Source organism: Notamacropus eugenii, chromosome 2 (assembly GCF_028372415.1).
Source record: "Notamacropus eugenii isolate mMacEug1 chromosome 2, mMacEug1.pri_v2, whole genome shotgun sequence".
Taxonomy (NCBI): Eukaryota; Metazoa; Chordata; class Mammalia; order Diprotodontia; family Macropodidae; genus Notamacropus; species Notamacropus eugenii.
In genome coordinates, this window is record NC_092873.1 from 43386555 (window position 1) to 43403293 (window position 16739).

At 43.4% G+C, this 16739-nt stretch overlaps 2 protein-coding genes across 9 annotated transcripts in view; one reads left to right on the forward strand and one right to left on the reverse strand.

The window, feature by feature from the left end:
• Positions 1-1027: 1027 nt before the first annotated feature.
• On the reverse strand, positions 1028-5200 carry MRPS17 (mitochondrial ribosomal protein S17). The gene is made up of 3 exons (XM_072640112.1): positions 5091-5200; positions 3049-3187; positions 1028-1702 (listed from the first exon to the last, which is right to left on the reverse strand). Exons 2-3 carry the CDS (start codon positions 3169-3171, stop codon positions 1397-1399), a joined length of 429 nt encoding a protein of 142 aa, XP_072496213.1. The 5' UTR covers positions 3172-3187; positions 5091-5200; the 3' UTR covers positions 1028-1396.
• LOC140525070 (merlin-like) overlaps positions 4559-16739 on the forward strand; it is a 66500-nt gene continuing 54319 nt past the window's right edge. For 5 of the 8 annotated variants that reach the window (XM_072640101.1, XM_072640100.1, XM_072640099.1 and 2 more), the window contains exons 1-3: positions 9612-9953; positions 15089-15216; positions 16182-16307. In XM_072640101.1, the coding sequence (XP_072496202.1) occupies positions 15127-15216; positions 16182-16307 (216 nt within the window). In that variant the 5' untranslated portion in view covers positions 9612-9953; positions 15089-15126. Of the gene's footprint in view, positions 4633-9611; positions 9954-15088; positions 15217-16181; positions 16308-16739 lie in introns of those variants that run through there. The other 3 variants (XM_072640098.1, XM_072640096.1, XM_072640103.1) reach the window with 3 other exon arrangements.

Below are 16739 nucleotides of genomic sequence, written 5' to 3' on the forward strand. Positions count from 1 at the left end.
GCCGCGTAACGCCGCCACCAGGGGGCGTCCCGGAGCGCCGCCCCGCGGCGGCAGAGAGCAGCTGCAGCCTGAGTGCCCTTGGGTGCACTTGACCTTGACCTTCGAGGGCAGGCCACGCCTTAGAGAAGCGGCAGAGCACTCCGGCCTAGCCTGGGGAGGCAGGCGTTACTGGAGGCTCACTTCCAAGGAAGGCAGGTTTGGGGCCGCAGCCGAGGCCGAGACCCTCCCGGTTCACACCTGTTCCAGAAGGGGGTTGTCAGCGGTGGTCCAGCAGCTCCTGCATATTGGAGACATTCTGGGGGGAAATGGCTGAGGGAGGGGGAATTTCCTCCCTGGGGGCCCCCTGTACAGATGGCACAAGGCAACAAAATCTGCTTTAACAATGCCCATGGACTAAATGCCCGTGCTGTCCCACCGGACTTCTGACCTCCGCCTACGCAGGACACTTGAACCGAATGAGCATTTCTTTGCCAAGTCAGTATTTCCTTATCCTAGTTTTTGATTTTACATAGACTCCACACTAGTTAAAAGATGCTTATTCCTTTGCCTTAAAATACATTGTTGTTTCATAGTTCAGAGGTCAGTTTTCCCTCCAGGGCTGGATTCCCAACAGGACATGACTGTGAAATCCAGCTCTACTGAAGAATTGTCTAACTTGGTCAAGACAAGTCACAACCTTCACCCCTGCAGGGCACAGGTGGGCACCTCTGGGTCCCCCCCAACCTATCCAAAAAGTGCTCCTCATTAAGAACAACCCTTAACTACTTGGTCTGAAAACAAATTCTAGCTGTGATTTTATCACAAAAAGGGAAACCTCATTTTCAGTAATCTTAGAAAGGAATGAATGAACATTCTGCTTCTTGGAAATAAAAAATGTTGCTAGGGTTCACTTTTCCCAACCCCTTAAAAGTTTTTTATTAATTCAGCTTAATCTATATAAATAAATCTGGCCATAAAATTGAACAGTTTCTTTCCATTTAGTATGAGAGGTGAGAGAAAAATAGAATACAAACCACTAAAAATAAAATTCCATTAAAGTACTTCCAATATTTTACTATTAAAAAAAGATAATTATTTACAAACATGTCCGTTCCCTATGCTCCCCTCCCCCTGGCTCCTGTGTTATTTTAAATTCCATGGACCATCAATCCTATTTTCCAAAACAACTGGCTTAGTCAATAATGCGCCTGTTAATAAGGTCAGAGATTCTAAGAAACTGATACCCACACTGTCCTTCTGATAAGGTGACTTGAAACAGTCACTATCATTGTGGAAAAAACATGCTCTTGAAAAAGTCCCTTACTTATTACTTTTCGATGCTTCATCTACAGAAGTAGGATGGCTGGAATGGAAACATTTACAACAGCCTCCCTGGTCTGCATGTTCAGCGTGTCCCTCAGCAGGCTTGTTTGGGGCTCTGTGCAGCTTTGCTGAGGGATTCTTTCAGACTTTCAGACTCGGGTTTGGTGGGGGGTGGGAGGGCAGCCTCAGAGCTTGTTGGGCTCTCCAGGTACATGGTTCCTGCACAGGGTTTCCCAGTAATTGGGTCGATGACTCTTCCAACTTTGAAGATGATCTCGGCCAATTCATGTTTCACGTGCTTGGCTCTTGGCACTGGCAAGGCTTTGAGGAGCACGATGTCTCCGACTGTGCACTGCTCTGAAGCATCATGAGCAAAGTATGTTTTTCGCTTATTAAAGTACTGTTGAGGGAAACAGAAGGGTCAAGTTTAAAGTTAAATCACTCGTCTTCATAACCCAATAGTAAAATTGAACAATTCTGCTATTTGCTCTGATGACATTGTGGTCATATTCTGAGCTGTGAATCCCACTCCTGGGACTTGACTCCCAGGATGTATTAAATCCACAAGATTCCAGGAGCAAAGTGCTTTCCACACATCTCTTATTTTCATCCCATAATCATCCTCTAGGTATCCCTAGCCTCATTTTACAGATGGGGAAACTGAGGCTAAGAGGAATAGATAGACTTGCCTATGGTGGCAAAGCCAGCATCCAAAGTAGAAATGGAACCCGACATACAGACTTTTCTCTCTGATCACTAGTCATACTCCATGTTCACCACTCACATGGACTTTTTAAATATTTTTAGCTGCACTGTCTGCTAGAATGAAAAATGGTCAACCACTTGGAGCCAGGAAGACATAGTTCTAATGTGGTCTCAGTTACTAGTTGTGTGACCCTGGGCAAGTCACTTTACCTGTTTGCCTCAAGTTTCCTCTTCTGTAAATTGGGGATAATGACGGCAGCTTAACAATGCACATAGATTAAATGTCAGTTCTGTCATGCTAGACTTGTGAAGATCAAATAAGATAATATTTAAAAAGTGTTTGGCACAGTGCATGGCACACAGTAAACACTATATAAATGTTAACTATTATTACTGAATATCAACTGGAGGATGGCTGAATAAATGGTGGGACATTACCGTAATGAGATACTATAGTAAAGTGACATAATAAAGCAAGCAGAATTAGGCAGTGCACAGAATGCACAGAATGCTGGGTCTGGAGTCAGAAAACTCATCTCCCTAAGTTCAAATCTGGTCAGATACTCACTAGCTACATGATCCTGGGGGAGCTACTTAATCATGTTTGCCCCCTCTGTCAAGTGAACTGGCGAAGGACATGGCAAACCACTCCAGTATCTTTGCCAATAAAACTCCAAGACGGACACAACTGAACAATAAAAACAACGCTACACTATGACCAGATATTTAAATTATGTATATAAACAGAACTGACTGGTTAAAGATTAGAAACACAAAGGGCGTAATATGTAAATTATTAACTTGTTAAAGTAGATATGTGTTCACAATGAGTTTGGCATGTAATTTATGACAAAAAGTTTTTCTAAAACAAGTTCTAAAACAAGGATAGATTTGAGTGAGCGTAGCCAATAATGATTTTTCAAACATGAAAATGACTTGGCTCATCTACGAAGGAGAGTTAAGGAACTAATCTATCCCCGTGACCTTCTGCGTTTTGTGTTTTATACATCTTATTTGATGATAAATAATAATAAGATTCACCTTGAGTAAGTAGGGGTCCAGAACAAGCCTGTTGACTTGCACTTTGGCAGTTCTCTGCATTGCTGTCCCAATCACCTTCCCCACTATCCATTTGGCATGGACAGTAGAACGAACAACTGACATTTTGTTATTTTGTCACCTAAAAAAGAAATTTCAAAGTTTAAAAATCAGTCTAGTTGGTGGTTATGATTTATAACATAAGTACATTTCCTTCTGTCTAGAGGACTACCTAAGTCCATGGACACAGGAGAGGTTTAGCCAAGTTTCATACTGCTTGCTACTTTTACTCTCACCCAAAGAGAAGTTAGGAGATGAATATGGAGAAGCCCTTCAGTCAAGTACAGAGAAGAGAGTAGGGTTTGACCCCAGGTTCTACCAATGACTGGGACTGGCTATATGTCAGTAACAGGAACATCCCTTTGCCTCCTCCTGACCTGGTGCTGGCCTAGATTAGGGGATGTTAACCTATTTTGTGTCACCAATCCCTTTGGTAATCTGGTAAAATTTATGGACCCTCTTCTCCTAATTGTTGTTTCAGTCCTGACTCTTTATGACCCCATCTGGGATTTTCTTGGCAAAGATACTGGAGTGGTTTGCCATTTCCTTCTCCAGCTCATCTGACAGATGAGGAAACTGAGGCAAAAAGGGTAAAGTGACCTGCCCAGGGTCACACAGCTGATAAGTGTCTGAGGCCAGATTTGAACTCAGGAAGATGACCCTGACTGACTATAGGCCTGGCACTCTCATCTACTATACCACCTAGAATTCTAATACTGTTTTATGCAGCACAAAAATAAAACAAGTAGGATTACAAATGCAAAGAATTATATTGAAATAATGATCAAAATAATTAAAAAAAAACAAAAACAAATTTATTGACTCCAGGCAAGGAATCCTTGGCCTAGATTTCTTGAGGTCCTTTCAGTTCCAGACTATGACAAGTCTGCATTTCTATGAATCTGAGTACTAAAGGTGAATAAGTATAGGCTTGAAAAGCCACTTGGCTTTTTTTCTTCTTGGAATCTGATGATAACCACTAGATTACAGATGGTTGGTTGGCTGTTGTCCTTCCTCTTCCGAAGAGGACCAAAATGACATCCCCATGATAAAGTGAAGTTTCAGTGTGTCCCACTGTGGCTGATCAGACCAATACAAGCTGGGAATGCTCTGCCACAGATAGTCCGTGGATATTTTGGGTAGATATCCTAAATTTGCGCAGCCTACATTTACTTTGTGCTGTCTCAATTCTGCTTTGCTCAAAGAGCACAGCACCCTTCCACCGAGCCTCAAACCCTGCATTTTACAGAAAAGGAAACTGAGGCCCAGGCAGCTTTAGTGACTGGTTCCAGGTGGCAGTTACTCCCTGCCCTCAAGGAGCTCTGGGACAACTCGGGGATGACCAGAAGGGAAGGCACTGCGATTAGAACGGCTGGGGGAGGCTTCCAGCATAAGATGGGACGTTAGCGGCCAGGGAGGTCAGTGGGCGGGGCGAGGGAGTGGCAGCGTGGCCGGCGTGGGGGAGAGGATGGAGGGGTCCGGCCCACGGAGCCGCCAGAAGGGAGGCGGCGGTCACCCGATGGAAGAGTAAGTATTGGGGGGGAGCCACCGGGCGACCTTCGGGATTCGCTGCGGGAGGTTACTGAGCAGGACGTGAGGGGGCGGGGAATGGCTAGAGACCTCGGCCCGCCCCCCGCAGGTGGTTCCTCTGGGGACCTCAGACCTCCGGCTAGGAGGGGCTGTTCACGGCCGGGGACTGCCGAGCTCGATGGCACCGAGCGAGGCCTTCCGGACCTTGGCCTCAGTTTCCTCGCCCGTAGGGCCGGGGGACGGTGGCCTGAGGGTCCCTTCCAGCCCCGGGCAGCCCAGGCCGCACCCCGAGTCTCCAGCTGGGTCGCGCTGCCCTCTGGCCTTGAGCCTTCCTGGGGCTCGCCCTCCTCCTCCTCCTCCTGCCCGGGGCCCGAGCGTCGGTGTCGGGACTCGCACCCAGGCCCGCCACTTCCTAGTCCCTCCCGCCGCCCCGCGGGGCCCCAGAGGGCTCGTACCCCGCTGGAAACACGTCCCAGGGTCCGACAGCGACGCCTCCACGCACCGCCCTGGGAATGTTCCCTCACATGCCGCCCGAGACCCTGACCTCTGAACTCTGACCGAGCGCCTGCGCGCCCGGACGGGCAAACGTGGTGACGTCACGCCGACCGGGGGCGGTGCTCGGGCTCCCGCCTCCTTTGTGCGCGGCCAGAACATCCCACACCCCCTTCGGGGCGTGGCCTGATATCTCCCCGCCCCCTTTCCTTCTCCCAATCAAAAGACTCGGGGCTTTGGGGTGAGTAAGTGTCAGAAGGTCGGGCGAGCGGAAGTGACGTGTCCTTTGCGTTCTGAGAGGCCAGTTTGAGCGGCATCCTTTCAGAGCCGGGCTCTGGGGCTCCGTGGGTGCCCCCGGGACCTCTCCAAGCCGAGGCCGCCGTAGTCGTGACGCTCCCCCTCCGTGGATCTCAGCGAGGGCGGAGGGGCTAGAGGCGCCCCTCCCCTCTCCCCCTCAAACTCGGGAGCGATAGCTGAAACAACGACAAGAGTGTGACACGTGCAGGGCGCGGTCCTCCTAATACCCCGCTTGTGTGGCTGGAGGGAACCCAGGCTTCCAGAGGGCAGGGAGGCAGCATGGTGCGGAGGAGGGCTCGCCGGAGGGCTTGGGACTGCAGCCTCTAGCAAGTTCAGACAGCCGGGGAGGGGTTAATACAGTTTATTCTGGTCTAGTCTTCTGGGAAGGGTTGGAGCGCTGACTCCCATTCTGGAGGGGGCCATTCGGAAGGGACCACTACTCCTGCCTCTCCATGGGGTCAGTGGAGGTAGCCTCAGCCTGTGCCCTCCCCCAAATCCCTCAAACCTCAGTGCGCCCCCTTGAGGCATCACTCCATGGTCTCACCACTCATGGGCCAGTGCTCACCTGCTGTATAGGGCAACAGGCAGGGCATCTTGCCAGCCTTAAGCTCACAGGTTAATTTTAGCAGTATGGTCATCTTGTGCAAGTGTGGTCAGTATTACATTACGTCACCCCTTATCTCGAAGCTCAGCCTCAGCAGGACTGCATGTCACTAGGATTGTGGGAACCACTATCTAGCCTTGGGGCTATTCTGGGAGTTATTATCTAACACCTGGAAACTAGACATTCTCATGGTCATGGATCCTGAGAAAGTAAAGTAAAAGGGATAAAAAAAATATACTCCTTCCATACACTCTGGAATGCAGAGGATCTGAGTTTGAATCCTGGCCTTGCCACTTACCACAGTGTGACCTTCGCCTCCCTGGGTCTCGGTTTCCTCCTTTGTAAAATGAGGGAATTGTGTCAGTCCGTCTCTAAATCTTTGTTCTTATGCCATAGCCACCATTGCAAGGCTAGTAAAGGGTCCACATTTGTTTCCCCATGGCTTCCACTCCCATCACACTGAACTCGTGCTTATATGACCATTTTCTATCACCCCCTACATCAGTGCTCGGCAGAATTGTAAGCAGAGAAAACTAACGGGGTCCTAAGGTTTTAGAGTTTGTATACTAGAGTTTTAGGGTTTAACATCCATCACAACCATATAAGGTAGCTTATTGTAGATTTTATAAACCCTGTTTTATAGATGAGGATTGAGAGGCCCAGAGAACTGCAGCCACTTGTCCAGGGTCATACAGTTAGTGTCAGGCTGGATTCAAATCCAGGCATCTAGTGCTGTTTCTGATGTATTAAGCTTCCTGGAGACTGGAAATGCAATTCAGTTCAACAGACATCAAGCAAGCACTGTATTACTTTGTAGGCTTGATGCTGAGAAATCAGATGAAAATGAAAGCCTGTGTGCACTCTAGAGATTTGTTTTGGATATGCATTCATTCATTCAATAAACACTTATAAGTGCCTGGGCTGTGTCAGGTGCTGTGCTAAGTGCTAGGGATACAAAGTAAGCAAAAAACAGTCCCTGCCCTCAAGAAGCTTACAATCTAATGGAAATAATATGCAAACATATGAACACATCCATATACATGTATGTTATATCCTTTTAGCCAGCACATGTGATATATGACAGATATTGATGGTAGACTCCTTTAAATATCATATACACAAGATATATCCACTAAGTTGGGTGGGAGGGATGGCGCAGAATACTTCCCTTCATTCCTAGAAACCCAATCACGCTTGGGAACGTCCAATGTGAGAAAAGGAAGGAAACAAGCATTTATTAAGCACCTACTATATCAGGCACTGAGCTAAGTCCTTTACAAATATTGATGCTCACAACAACCCTGGGAGGTAGGCACAATTATTATCCACATTTTACAGTTGGGGAAACTGAGGCATGCACAGGTTATAAACAAGTGTGTGAGGCTGGATTTGGACTCAGGTCTTCTTGATTCCAGGCCTAGCACAGTTAGGTTATTTGTGAATGTTGATGAAGTATGACTCCAATCTACTTCATAGGATCAAAGGACCTTCAATCAATCAATCAAGAAGTATTTATTAAGTGCTTACTAAGGGTATCCAGGCCAAGCATTTCATTTTGCAAATGGGAAAGCTGGGGCCCAGATAGTTGCAGAGGTATTTGATACAGTTTGCCCTGAAGTCCAATGGAATAAGAATGACTTCTGGTGTAGTTGAAAGACCAATAGATTTGGAATTAAGACATTTGGCTTTGCACCCTCCTGCACTACCACTAATGACCACATGTGTGACCCTTTGTCAGAATCTCTGTGCCTTCATCCTCCTTGGTCTCTGACTGGTCAGCATTAGCCTTGCCTCTTCCTGTTTCAGGCTCACTAGGCCATTTCTTGGCCATTTCTTTTTCATGTTCTGCTATTCATGGAATGCTTTTCTCCCTCCTACCTCTCCCTCTCTCTCTCTGTCTCTCTCTTTCTCTCCCTTCTGTCTCTCTCTCTGACCACTTCCCTATATATGTTGTCTTCCCCTGTTAGAATCCAAGCTCCTTGAGAGCAAAATTAATTGTTTAGTGCTTAGCATATTTTCATATAGTAAGTGCTTAGTAAATGCTTTTTTATTTATTCATTTGTGAGGATCAGTTGAGATAATAATAACCAACACTTATATAGGGAGAAATAGTTTACATACCTCATTTCACATGGCAATGTGAGGTAGATATTATCAATATTCCCATTTTATAGATGAGGAAACTGAGGCTGACAGGTTAAATAACTTGCCTAGAATTGCACAGCTAGTACGTGATTGAGGCAGGATTCAAACTCAGGTCTTTCTGACTCCAAGTCTAGGATTCTATCCACTGGGCCAACTAGCTACCTCTATTTATTCATGAAAAGTATGTGTGGTGTGTGTGCATCTCACTGTCTTAAACTATTTCCTGAAAAGCCTAACCAAACCAACAACAGCCTGTGTTTTCATGTTGTTTACTGTACCTGGAATGTCCACTTTCTTTATGCTGTCCGTCTGTCCAAACTCTGCCTGTCCCTTCAGGACCACATTCAGCATCACTCCAGCCATTGAGGTGTTTGCAGTACAGTACAGCAGGGTGGAAAAAGCAAGAGATTTTGACTTGGAGAATAGTGGTGGAGGGCCAGCCCTGCCCATTGCTACTGTGTGGGCCTCAGTTTCCTCATCTATAAAATGAGGGGAAGAAATTAGATGATCTGTGTTTCCTTCTAGTTCTAAGTTGTAACCTGAGTATATATTTGGTTCTTATATATGTACCATTGATTGTCAACTTTTTTTACGAGGCAGTCAGATGGCCAGTGGATAGAATGCTAGACCGGGAGTCAGGAAGACCCACGTGAGATCTCTGATACAGGGTGACTTCTCTCTAGGGCCCTCATTGGAGTCAAAGGACAGTGGTTCACATCTTGACTCTGTTACTTATTTGTCATAACTCAAACTAGACGAGATGATCTCTAAGGTCTTTGACAAAGCATAACTATTATTACATAGTATTTTAAAGTTTGCAGAATCCTTTGTAAATGGTTGTTTACAACAACCCTGGGAGGTGGGTGCTATGATCATTCCCATTTTTTGTTGTCATTTTTCGGTCATATCTGATCCTTCATGACCCCATTTGGGGTTTTCTTAGCAAAGATAGTGGAATATTGTCATTTCTTGTTCCAACTCATTTTTACAGATGAGGAAACCGAGGCAAACAGAGTTAAGTGACTTGCCCAAGGTCACACAGATAGTAAGTGTCTGAAGCTGGATTCAAACTCTGCTTTTCTTGACTCCATTTCCCAGGACTCCATTTCACTGGGCCATCTGGCTGCCTATTTGTCCTCCATGCCTTATAAGCTAAAGGGAATAAAAATGAATTTCGGCCTACTGATTTAACATTTACTCACTCTCATTATTTACAGGGCCATAGGAACCACAGTTTTTGTTGTTTCCTTCCTTGTTTGTTTTTCAGAGACACTTGACCTACCTATCAGTGACCATGATTATCCGTTACTGGTTTGTTTTTGTTTTTTTTTAAACAAGTGCTTTGCTTTCTGTGAATCCACCATCACCTTGGCTCCTGTGCTGGCAGGTTAGGGGTTAGCCGGGCAGGTGCTGCTGTCAGTGTGACTCCCAGGTGATTTGTTTCAAAGCATTAGGACACCTTCCTCTAAGCAGGAAGGAGTTAATTCGCTTCCCTCCTGCTTACCTGCTCAAGCAGCTCTTGACTTTGTCAGAGGGCGCTAAGTGGCTGTTCTTCCCAGGAAACAAAGGAGGGGAAAACTTAGAAAAGCACCTCTTCCCCTTGATTGTGTGTGTGGCAGGAGCCTGGGAGGTTGGCTGCCTGTGGCAGGACTTTGGATGTGTGCCCCAAGATGGGAAACTGGGGGCTCGGAAGCATCTTGTCATTCTGTCCTGCTTCCAAGAAGAAGCAGGGATCTGCCTCCACTTGGGGAATTTAGACTTTCGTGAGTTTGCTCTTAAGGTAAGAAAATCCTTCTTGACTGGCTGAGATTTGAAAGCCGCCTCCTGGCGGGAGCGTTTGTTTGCTGGGGCTACAACTTTAGAGGCTGCGGAAGAAATTGAGAAGGAAATGAAAACGATTAGCTCTTTTCAGCCCTTTTCAGCCCTTCCCTGACTGGAAAAAGCCTAGACAACGAAACTGGAAATGGAAATTGTCAGTGCTTTGGGTTTTTTTTCCTGTGGAGCAAGCGAAATCTCTTTAGGTTATATAGTATTGAAGGCATATCAGAAGCTAATTATGCCTAGGTCAGTGGTGGGGAACCTGCTGCTTTGAGGCCGCAAATGACCCTCAGGGTCCTCAAGTGTGATCCTATGTGGCCTTGAGGCTTCAGGTTCCTCATCCGTGGCATAGGTACATAATGGGATCGTTGGAAGATCCATGAGAAAAAGTATGTAGAAAGGTGACATTATCCTTAATCTTATTTAGAACATGTGTAGCCTTTGGGTATCAGATTTTAGTTTCTCTCTCTCTGTAGAGCAGAGGTCTCTTCCTGTGCTTAATTATGCACAAGTGCCTTACAGATACACATTCTTGTACTTAGTTTTTCATTAGCACTCCTCTCAGACTTTCAGATCATATCATAAACACTAATTAATTCAGTTGTTTTGTAGCTCTGTGAGGTAACAACCTTTAATAAATTGTTTTTTTGGGGGAGAATGGGAAAACCTTTACATGGTGGTTTAATGCAACCATTAAAAAAAGCATAACTCTGCCTCCCTCTGTATTTGTAAAAACTGGAATGAATCAGTGACAGTAGTTGTTGATTGCTTTTATTTTCTGTTTTCTGTCTAAATTCAATTAGACCTTAAGACGATGCATTAGAAGATATGTATATTTTGTGCATGTCTGTGTTCCTTATACATTGTTCATGACTGAAGAAATGAGGTGTTCTCTTAAATTTCTCTGCTGCTTTTATCCTCCCTTGGCCTCTCATTTATTTTGGTTCCTAGTTTCTGGGATTGTCCACTGACCCTCACAGAATGGAGACTTATTCAAAGGGGACCAACAGTTTGGGCCAAGACCGAAACCTGGGGTATACTTAGTGAGCTAATTTCATGTTTTGGCGTGAAAAAAACTCCGGGAAACGATATTAGATTGGACTAGAACTCTCCAGCCCCCGAATCATTGTCCCACACAATTTTGTGGGTAGTGGAGATGTTGCAGAGCTATGGAGATTTTTCATGATAGTGGGTTGTTTTAAGAATTCATTCAGATGGTCCATAGACTTTGCTTTGGTTTGGTAAAGTTTCTACCCTGGTTATGTTCAGAAGTCCCAAGATGACACTGGAAAGTTCTTACCTTTCACTTTTTCCCAATTCATCAATAAATTCTAAAGAGGAATTCAAAGAACAAGGGAAACAGTTTTGGTACCTGTTTCTCTTCCATTTTGTCCCCAGCCCTTAGCTCTTAGTAAGATTTGGCTAGCAAATACATGCTCAAACCATTTTTCTAATGGGCGTATTCATTAGATTGTCAAAACGAAAAGACTGGAGGGAGTCAGTAACAAGATGTCTTAGTCCATATTTTTGGTGAACAACTAGAGTTGTAACATTTTAAAATAGTTCTAGCCAATCAGGGTTATGGGAGTCTGTCAATTTACCATTTTAAAATAGAATTCCATTGTTGCTGTACAGAAAGTGAGAACTTGTAGTTTCAGCAGAATACAGAATAACTTAGTGGGCAAGGAGGGGCTAGCTTCTTTTCCAAGCACCTCTGTGTTCTCCTTATCTGTGTTTAACCTTGGGCAGCTGACATTCTCTGCCTTAGTGTCTCGGTTTGGTCATCCTGGAGATGAAGTTGACAATAGCACAGTGGTTCATTATGTGGCTTTTACAAGAATAACATTTCCAAATAGCGAAATAGTACTGTCCTTTTAAACACAAAACTTTTTAAAAAGTTGTTTAAGAAAGAAATCTTTCTAAAATATGCTGCATATTGCCTTTGTGAACAGAACATCCTGAAGGTTATTTCTTGACTTAGGATTTGGTGAGTTATAAACAACAGTGACAGTGTGGAAGGATACAGTGTGGTACAGCAGAAAATTGCTAAGTTGGGAATCTGGCACCTGGTGTCCCTGCCCTGCTCTGTTACTAACTAACTGTGTGTCCTTGGGCAAGTCAGAGGGCCTGGATTCCCTCTGCTGTAAAATGAGAGTATTGAAATCCTCTCCAGCTTTAAATGTTTGCATTTTTAAGGTGTGTGGAAGAGCCAAGTGGCTTGACTATGTTTACACCAATAGAATCTGAAGTGAAATTTTTGCAAAAATTGAAAAACAAGTTTACTTAGCAATAGCATGAAAAAGATAGTCATTAAGGATACTGCCCTAGTTCAAGTATACAAAGCTGTCCCTTATCTCCATATGGAAATAAATGCATATGGTCTGTTGACTGTGGTGATGCTGGGAAGTGGAATTTTTATTTAAGTTTGAGGGATATTACCTCCTCTTAGACTTTTTATGTCCTAGGTAACCTGAAAGCCATAGCAGCAACTTGAGCCTTAGTCCCATGGATCAATGCAAGGCACCAAATTTTCGCAGCTCCTTCCCCTTCTTTCCCCAGGAAACAGGGATGAGATTTGAACCCTTCTAAGTCCATACTCTCTCCCTGAAAACCAGAAGTTAACTTCTTGAAGACTAATTATTATGTCCATAGTCCCTTGAGGCGCAGGCACTTTCTAAGTGTTTGTTGAATTGGGGCTAGCTAGTCTTGTGTTAATGGCCCCAGGTGAATCTACTCTTTTCAGGTTTTCAGGCTCCTCCCCTTGATGTTAGCTGTCTCTTCCAACTCAAGTCGCAGTTCTTGCAGTTCATAGACTCTTAGGGTCTTGGATTTAGAGCTAGAGGGGACCTCAGAGATCGTCGAATCATTTTACAGAAGAACAAAATGAGGCCCGAGCAGATTAAGTGATTTGCTTAAGGTTGCTCAGGTGCTAAAGTGTCAGGGACAGAATTTGAACCCCGGTCTTTGCATTCCAGAGCCAGTACTCTTTCCAGTGTTTGAGTCCTGCTTCTAGTTTGCTGCTCCTGATTCATGATTTGGAACACCAGATAGTAAGCTCCATTAGAGATGGGGTCTACGGAAGGGTTGAGAAAATGCATCTTTCTTTTCTCTGTTTGGAGGTGGGAGATTCTAAATGAAGGATAATGAACGCCTTTACAATAAACTCCATTGATGTGGTAGCTGGCTTTTCTGAACTGCTTTTTTCCCCTCTTTCTTTTTTAATTTGTTAAGAAGGAGTGACTCACTGGGGAGGGGTGTGGAATGGAATATACTCAGAAATGAAAGTGATGGAAAAATCATATCAATACATTAAAAAAGAGAATTGTGTTTAAAATAGAAGTCAATAGACTGAGAGTGGTGGTGGTGGGGGCCTGATCTGAGTAGCTTTGTTGTGAGTTAAGTGTTTAACCTTTAGTACATGGACATTCTGACATCTGTTTTGGCTGCTTGGAGGCCTCCTTCACTTACTTCCAGTTTACTGACAATATTCTGGATTGTAGAGGTTGCTTGACAACCTTGGGGCCAAGTGACATGTTACTACGATGATTTTAAATTCACCATTGTTCAGTGGATCAGTTGTGTCCTACTCTTTGTGACCCTGTGGACCAACTGTTTATGGGATTTTCTTGGCAAAGATATTGGAGTGGTTCCCCATGTCCTTCCCAAGTGGATCTAGTGGATCTTTTTGTCAGGCAACTAGAGATTAAGTGACTTGCCCAGGGTCACAAAGTAGGAAGTGTCTAAGGCTGAATTTGAGCTCAGGTCTTCCTGACTCCAGGCCCAGTGCTCCTCTGTCCACTAAGCCACCAGCTGCCATCAGATTACTGTAAATGATAACAACTAAAATGAAAGTATTTGCAAAAACATGAAGTGACAAATACTGCAGATAATTAGATAATGTTATTTATAACTGAATACTTTTCAGTTCTCAAAGGACTTATCTCTGGGTGACTCCATTGGCATTTGACTTCTCCCTTCACTAATGCATCCCACCAGCCTTTTGTGCTTTAGGAGATGGTTTTCTGCCATCCTAGTGATGAAGCTCTGTAAACTTCAAGAGCCTGGTCTCAGACAGCACACACACACACACACACACACACACACACACACACCCCATACAGACACGCACAGAGACACACACATACACACACATATACACACGAACTTAATGAAAGCAATCAAAGAGCAGACTTGCTCTTGTGAAAACTCATTTTTACTTAATAACTGAGACTAATTGTTATTAGCCATTTGACAGTTAAAGTGACTTTTATCACCAAGAATTATATCTATATCTTTCTATCTATCTATAAATAGGTATCTATATATAAAACCTATTTAGTATAGAACATGCCAAATTATCTTTCTTTTTTGAAGATCAGGTAATTCAGTCTAAGATCTTTAAGGAGGTCTGGACAGGTCAAATGAAAAAAATGTGCCAGTGGTTATAGAGAAATTGGGAACCCATTAAGAAAGCTGCAAATTGGACCTAAAAGCTTTGTCTTCTTTTTCACCAAAACATGAAGTGGTTCAATCTGTTCAGCATTTAAGACCCCTGTCCCTTCAGCACTGGGCAGAGAAATGTGGTAAAAAAAAAAAAAAAAAAAAAAAAAAAAGGTGGATTGTGAAAGCTCAGATACATTGAGGTAGAACCCACTGTAATGTGGTAAAGATAAGAGACAAATGAAAGCATACAGTCTGAGGCCACTACATGATATGCCTCAAGAATGTATTAGGAAGGAGGAATAGAAAGCTAGGATCATTTGCAGAAACACATCAGGAGCTGGAAAATGTATTTTGAACTAAAGGAAGTAACATGCAAATTATTACTTAAGTTAAATTTTCATATTTGTCAATTTTCAAATTTCATATTTGTCAATAGCAATCATTTAGGTAATGAGACTATGGCTTTGGTTTGACTTATCAATGAAATTGCAATTTTCATGTGTAAAATAAAGAGATAAAACTCCATTCTGAAAAGCTGTTTTGGAGAAAAAGAATCATTTTCTATTTGCCTATTTTTATTCTATGAAATATAATTTCAGAAATAATTTCTTAATCCAGAGATATGATTCTTTTTTGATTCTTGTTCAATAATAGGTCAATCCATTGATTGGAAGGTCATTATTTCAAAAAATATGTCTATCAGGGGGTTGAAGAAAAAGCAGCCAAAGACTTTCAAAGTCAAAGTGATCACAATGGATGCTGAGATGGAATTCAGCTGTGAGGTAAGAGACATGGTAATGTATTATTGAACTGGTTTTAGAAATCACTCAGAGAAAAAGGAATCTTGGCTTTGGCCAGTATGGTTTCTCTAGAAGGTATTTGATAAGCACCAGAAACAGAGGAAGGTAGAGAAAAGTAAGAAAATTGTGTATTTTCATGGATTTCCATTAATTGCCTTAATTGATTTTGTTTTTGGTCTTCTCTTTACTAAACAAATCTATTAGTTATTCAGACTTGAAATCTTTCACCACTGGAATCCTGGGTGGGAGTATCACATTGCCAGACACTTCTTGACACACAGCTATAAACCAGAAGCAGATATGCATTGGTAGGACAAGCTCATACCAAGCCCTTGAGTAGAAATTATTTTTTGACTGCCAGAAACTCTACGATGACCAGCTGCTCATGGGTTATTTTACTGGCTTATTGCTCCTTATCGACCTTCCTCAAATACTGGAGAGCGTAAGAGCATGAATCTTTGATAATGATCCAGGTGTTGTTGAAGGCTTATTCTTCCTTCAAGATCGAACTGATGATTTGTTAACACTAATGTACTAAGAATTTCTTAGATCAGTGATACGCAAATTTTGGCACCTTAGTGCGAGGTGCCGGTCTCTGATCAGACAGGGAACAGTGAAAGCAGGATACCCCATTCGGAGAAGTGGAAAGAGTGGTTTCACCCCCTCTTCCATTTGAGGACACCTCTCCTTGTTTCTGAATGCCCGAGTGTGTAAGGCCATGTCCCTACACTTAAGGATTTCCTGGTTCTAGCCTGAGAGGAGAGGGCAGTACTGAAGAGGGGAAGATTCGGTGAAATGTCAACAATAGCCAGGAGTTTCTTCATTCAAGGCTTTGTTTGGCCAGTAGAATGCTGTCTAGAAACTGAAATGGTGTGGGAACGAACAGACAGATTGCATGAAAGAAGTCCCTATACTTCATGAGGACTGAGTCAGTTTCATTGTTTCAGATGAAGTGGAAGGGGAAAGATTTGTTTGATCTGGTGTGCCGAACGTTAGGGCTCCGGGAAACCTGGTTCTTTGGCCTGCAGTATACCATTAAGGGAGTTTGTGCCTGGCTGAAGATGGAAAAAAAGGTGAGAAAACCCCAAATTACCAGCTCCATAATCTAGTGAGTTGTTTTGGAAAACCACATACATGATGGTAATATATGGTATTTAGTTTGGACATAACTCTAGGGCAGTTAAAAGTGTTGCTTATGGCAGATACATGTGACAACATACAAGAATGGAAATGATAGTGAATCCTATAAATTTTTAAAAAATTAAATGATCAACATTAGAAAAAAAATCCTTCAAAATAGTTGAAGTAAGCTCTAAGGATACATGTCAAAACCTTAACTATAAAATGATAATTTATTTTGTGTCCATTGGCGTATTAAACTTTACATACAAGGGGAAAATGTGGATAAATTCTTCCAATGTATTAGTTTTTTGCCACTGATTTATAGTATACTCTTTCCTTCCATTTGTGGTGACCATTGAAATAAGGCATTGTTAGCATTCTGA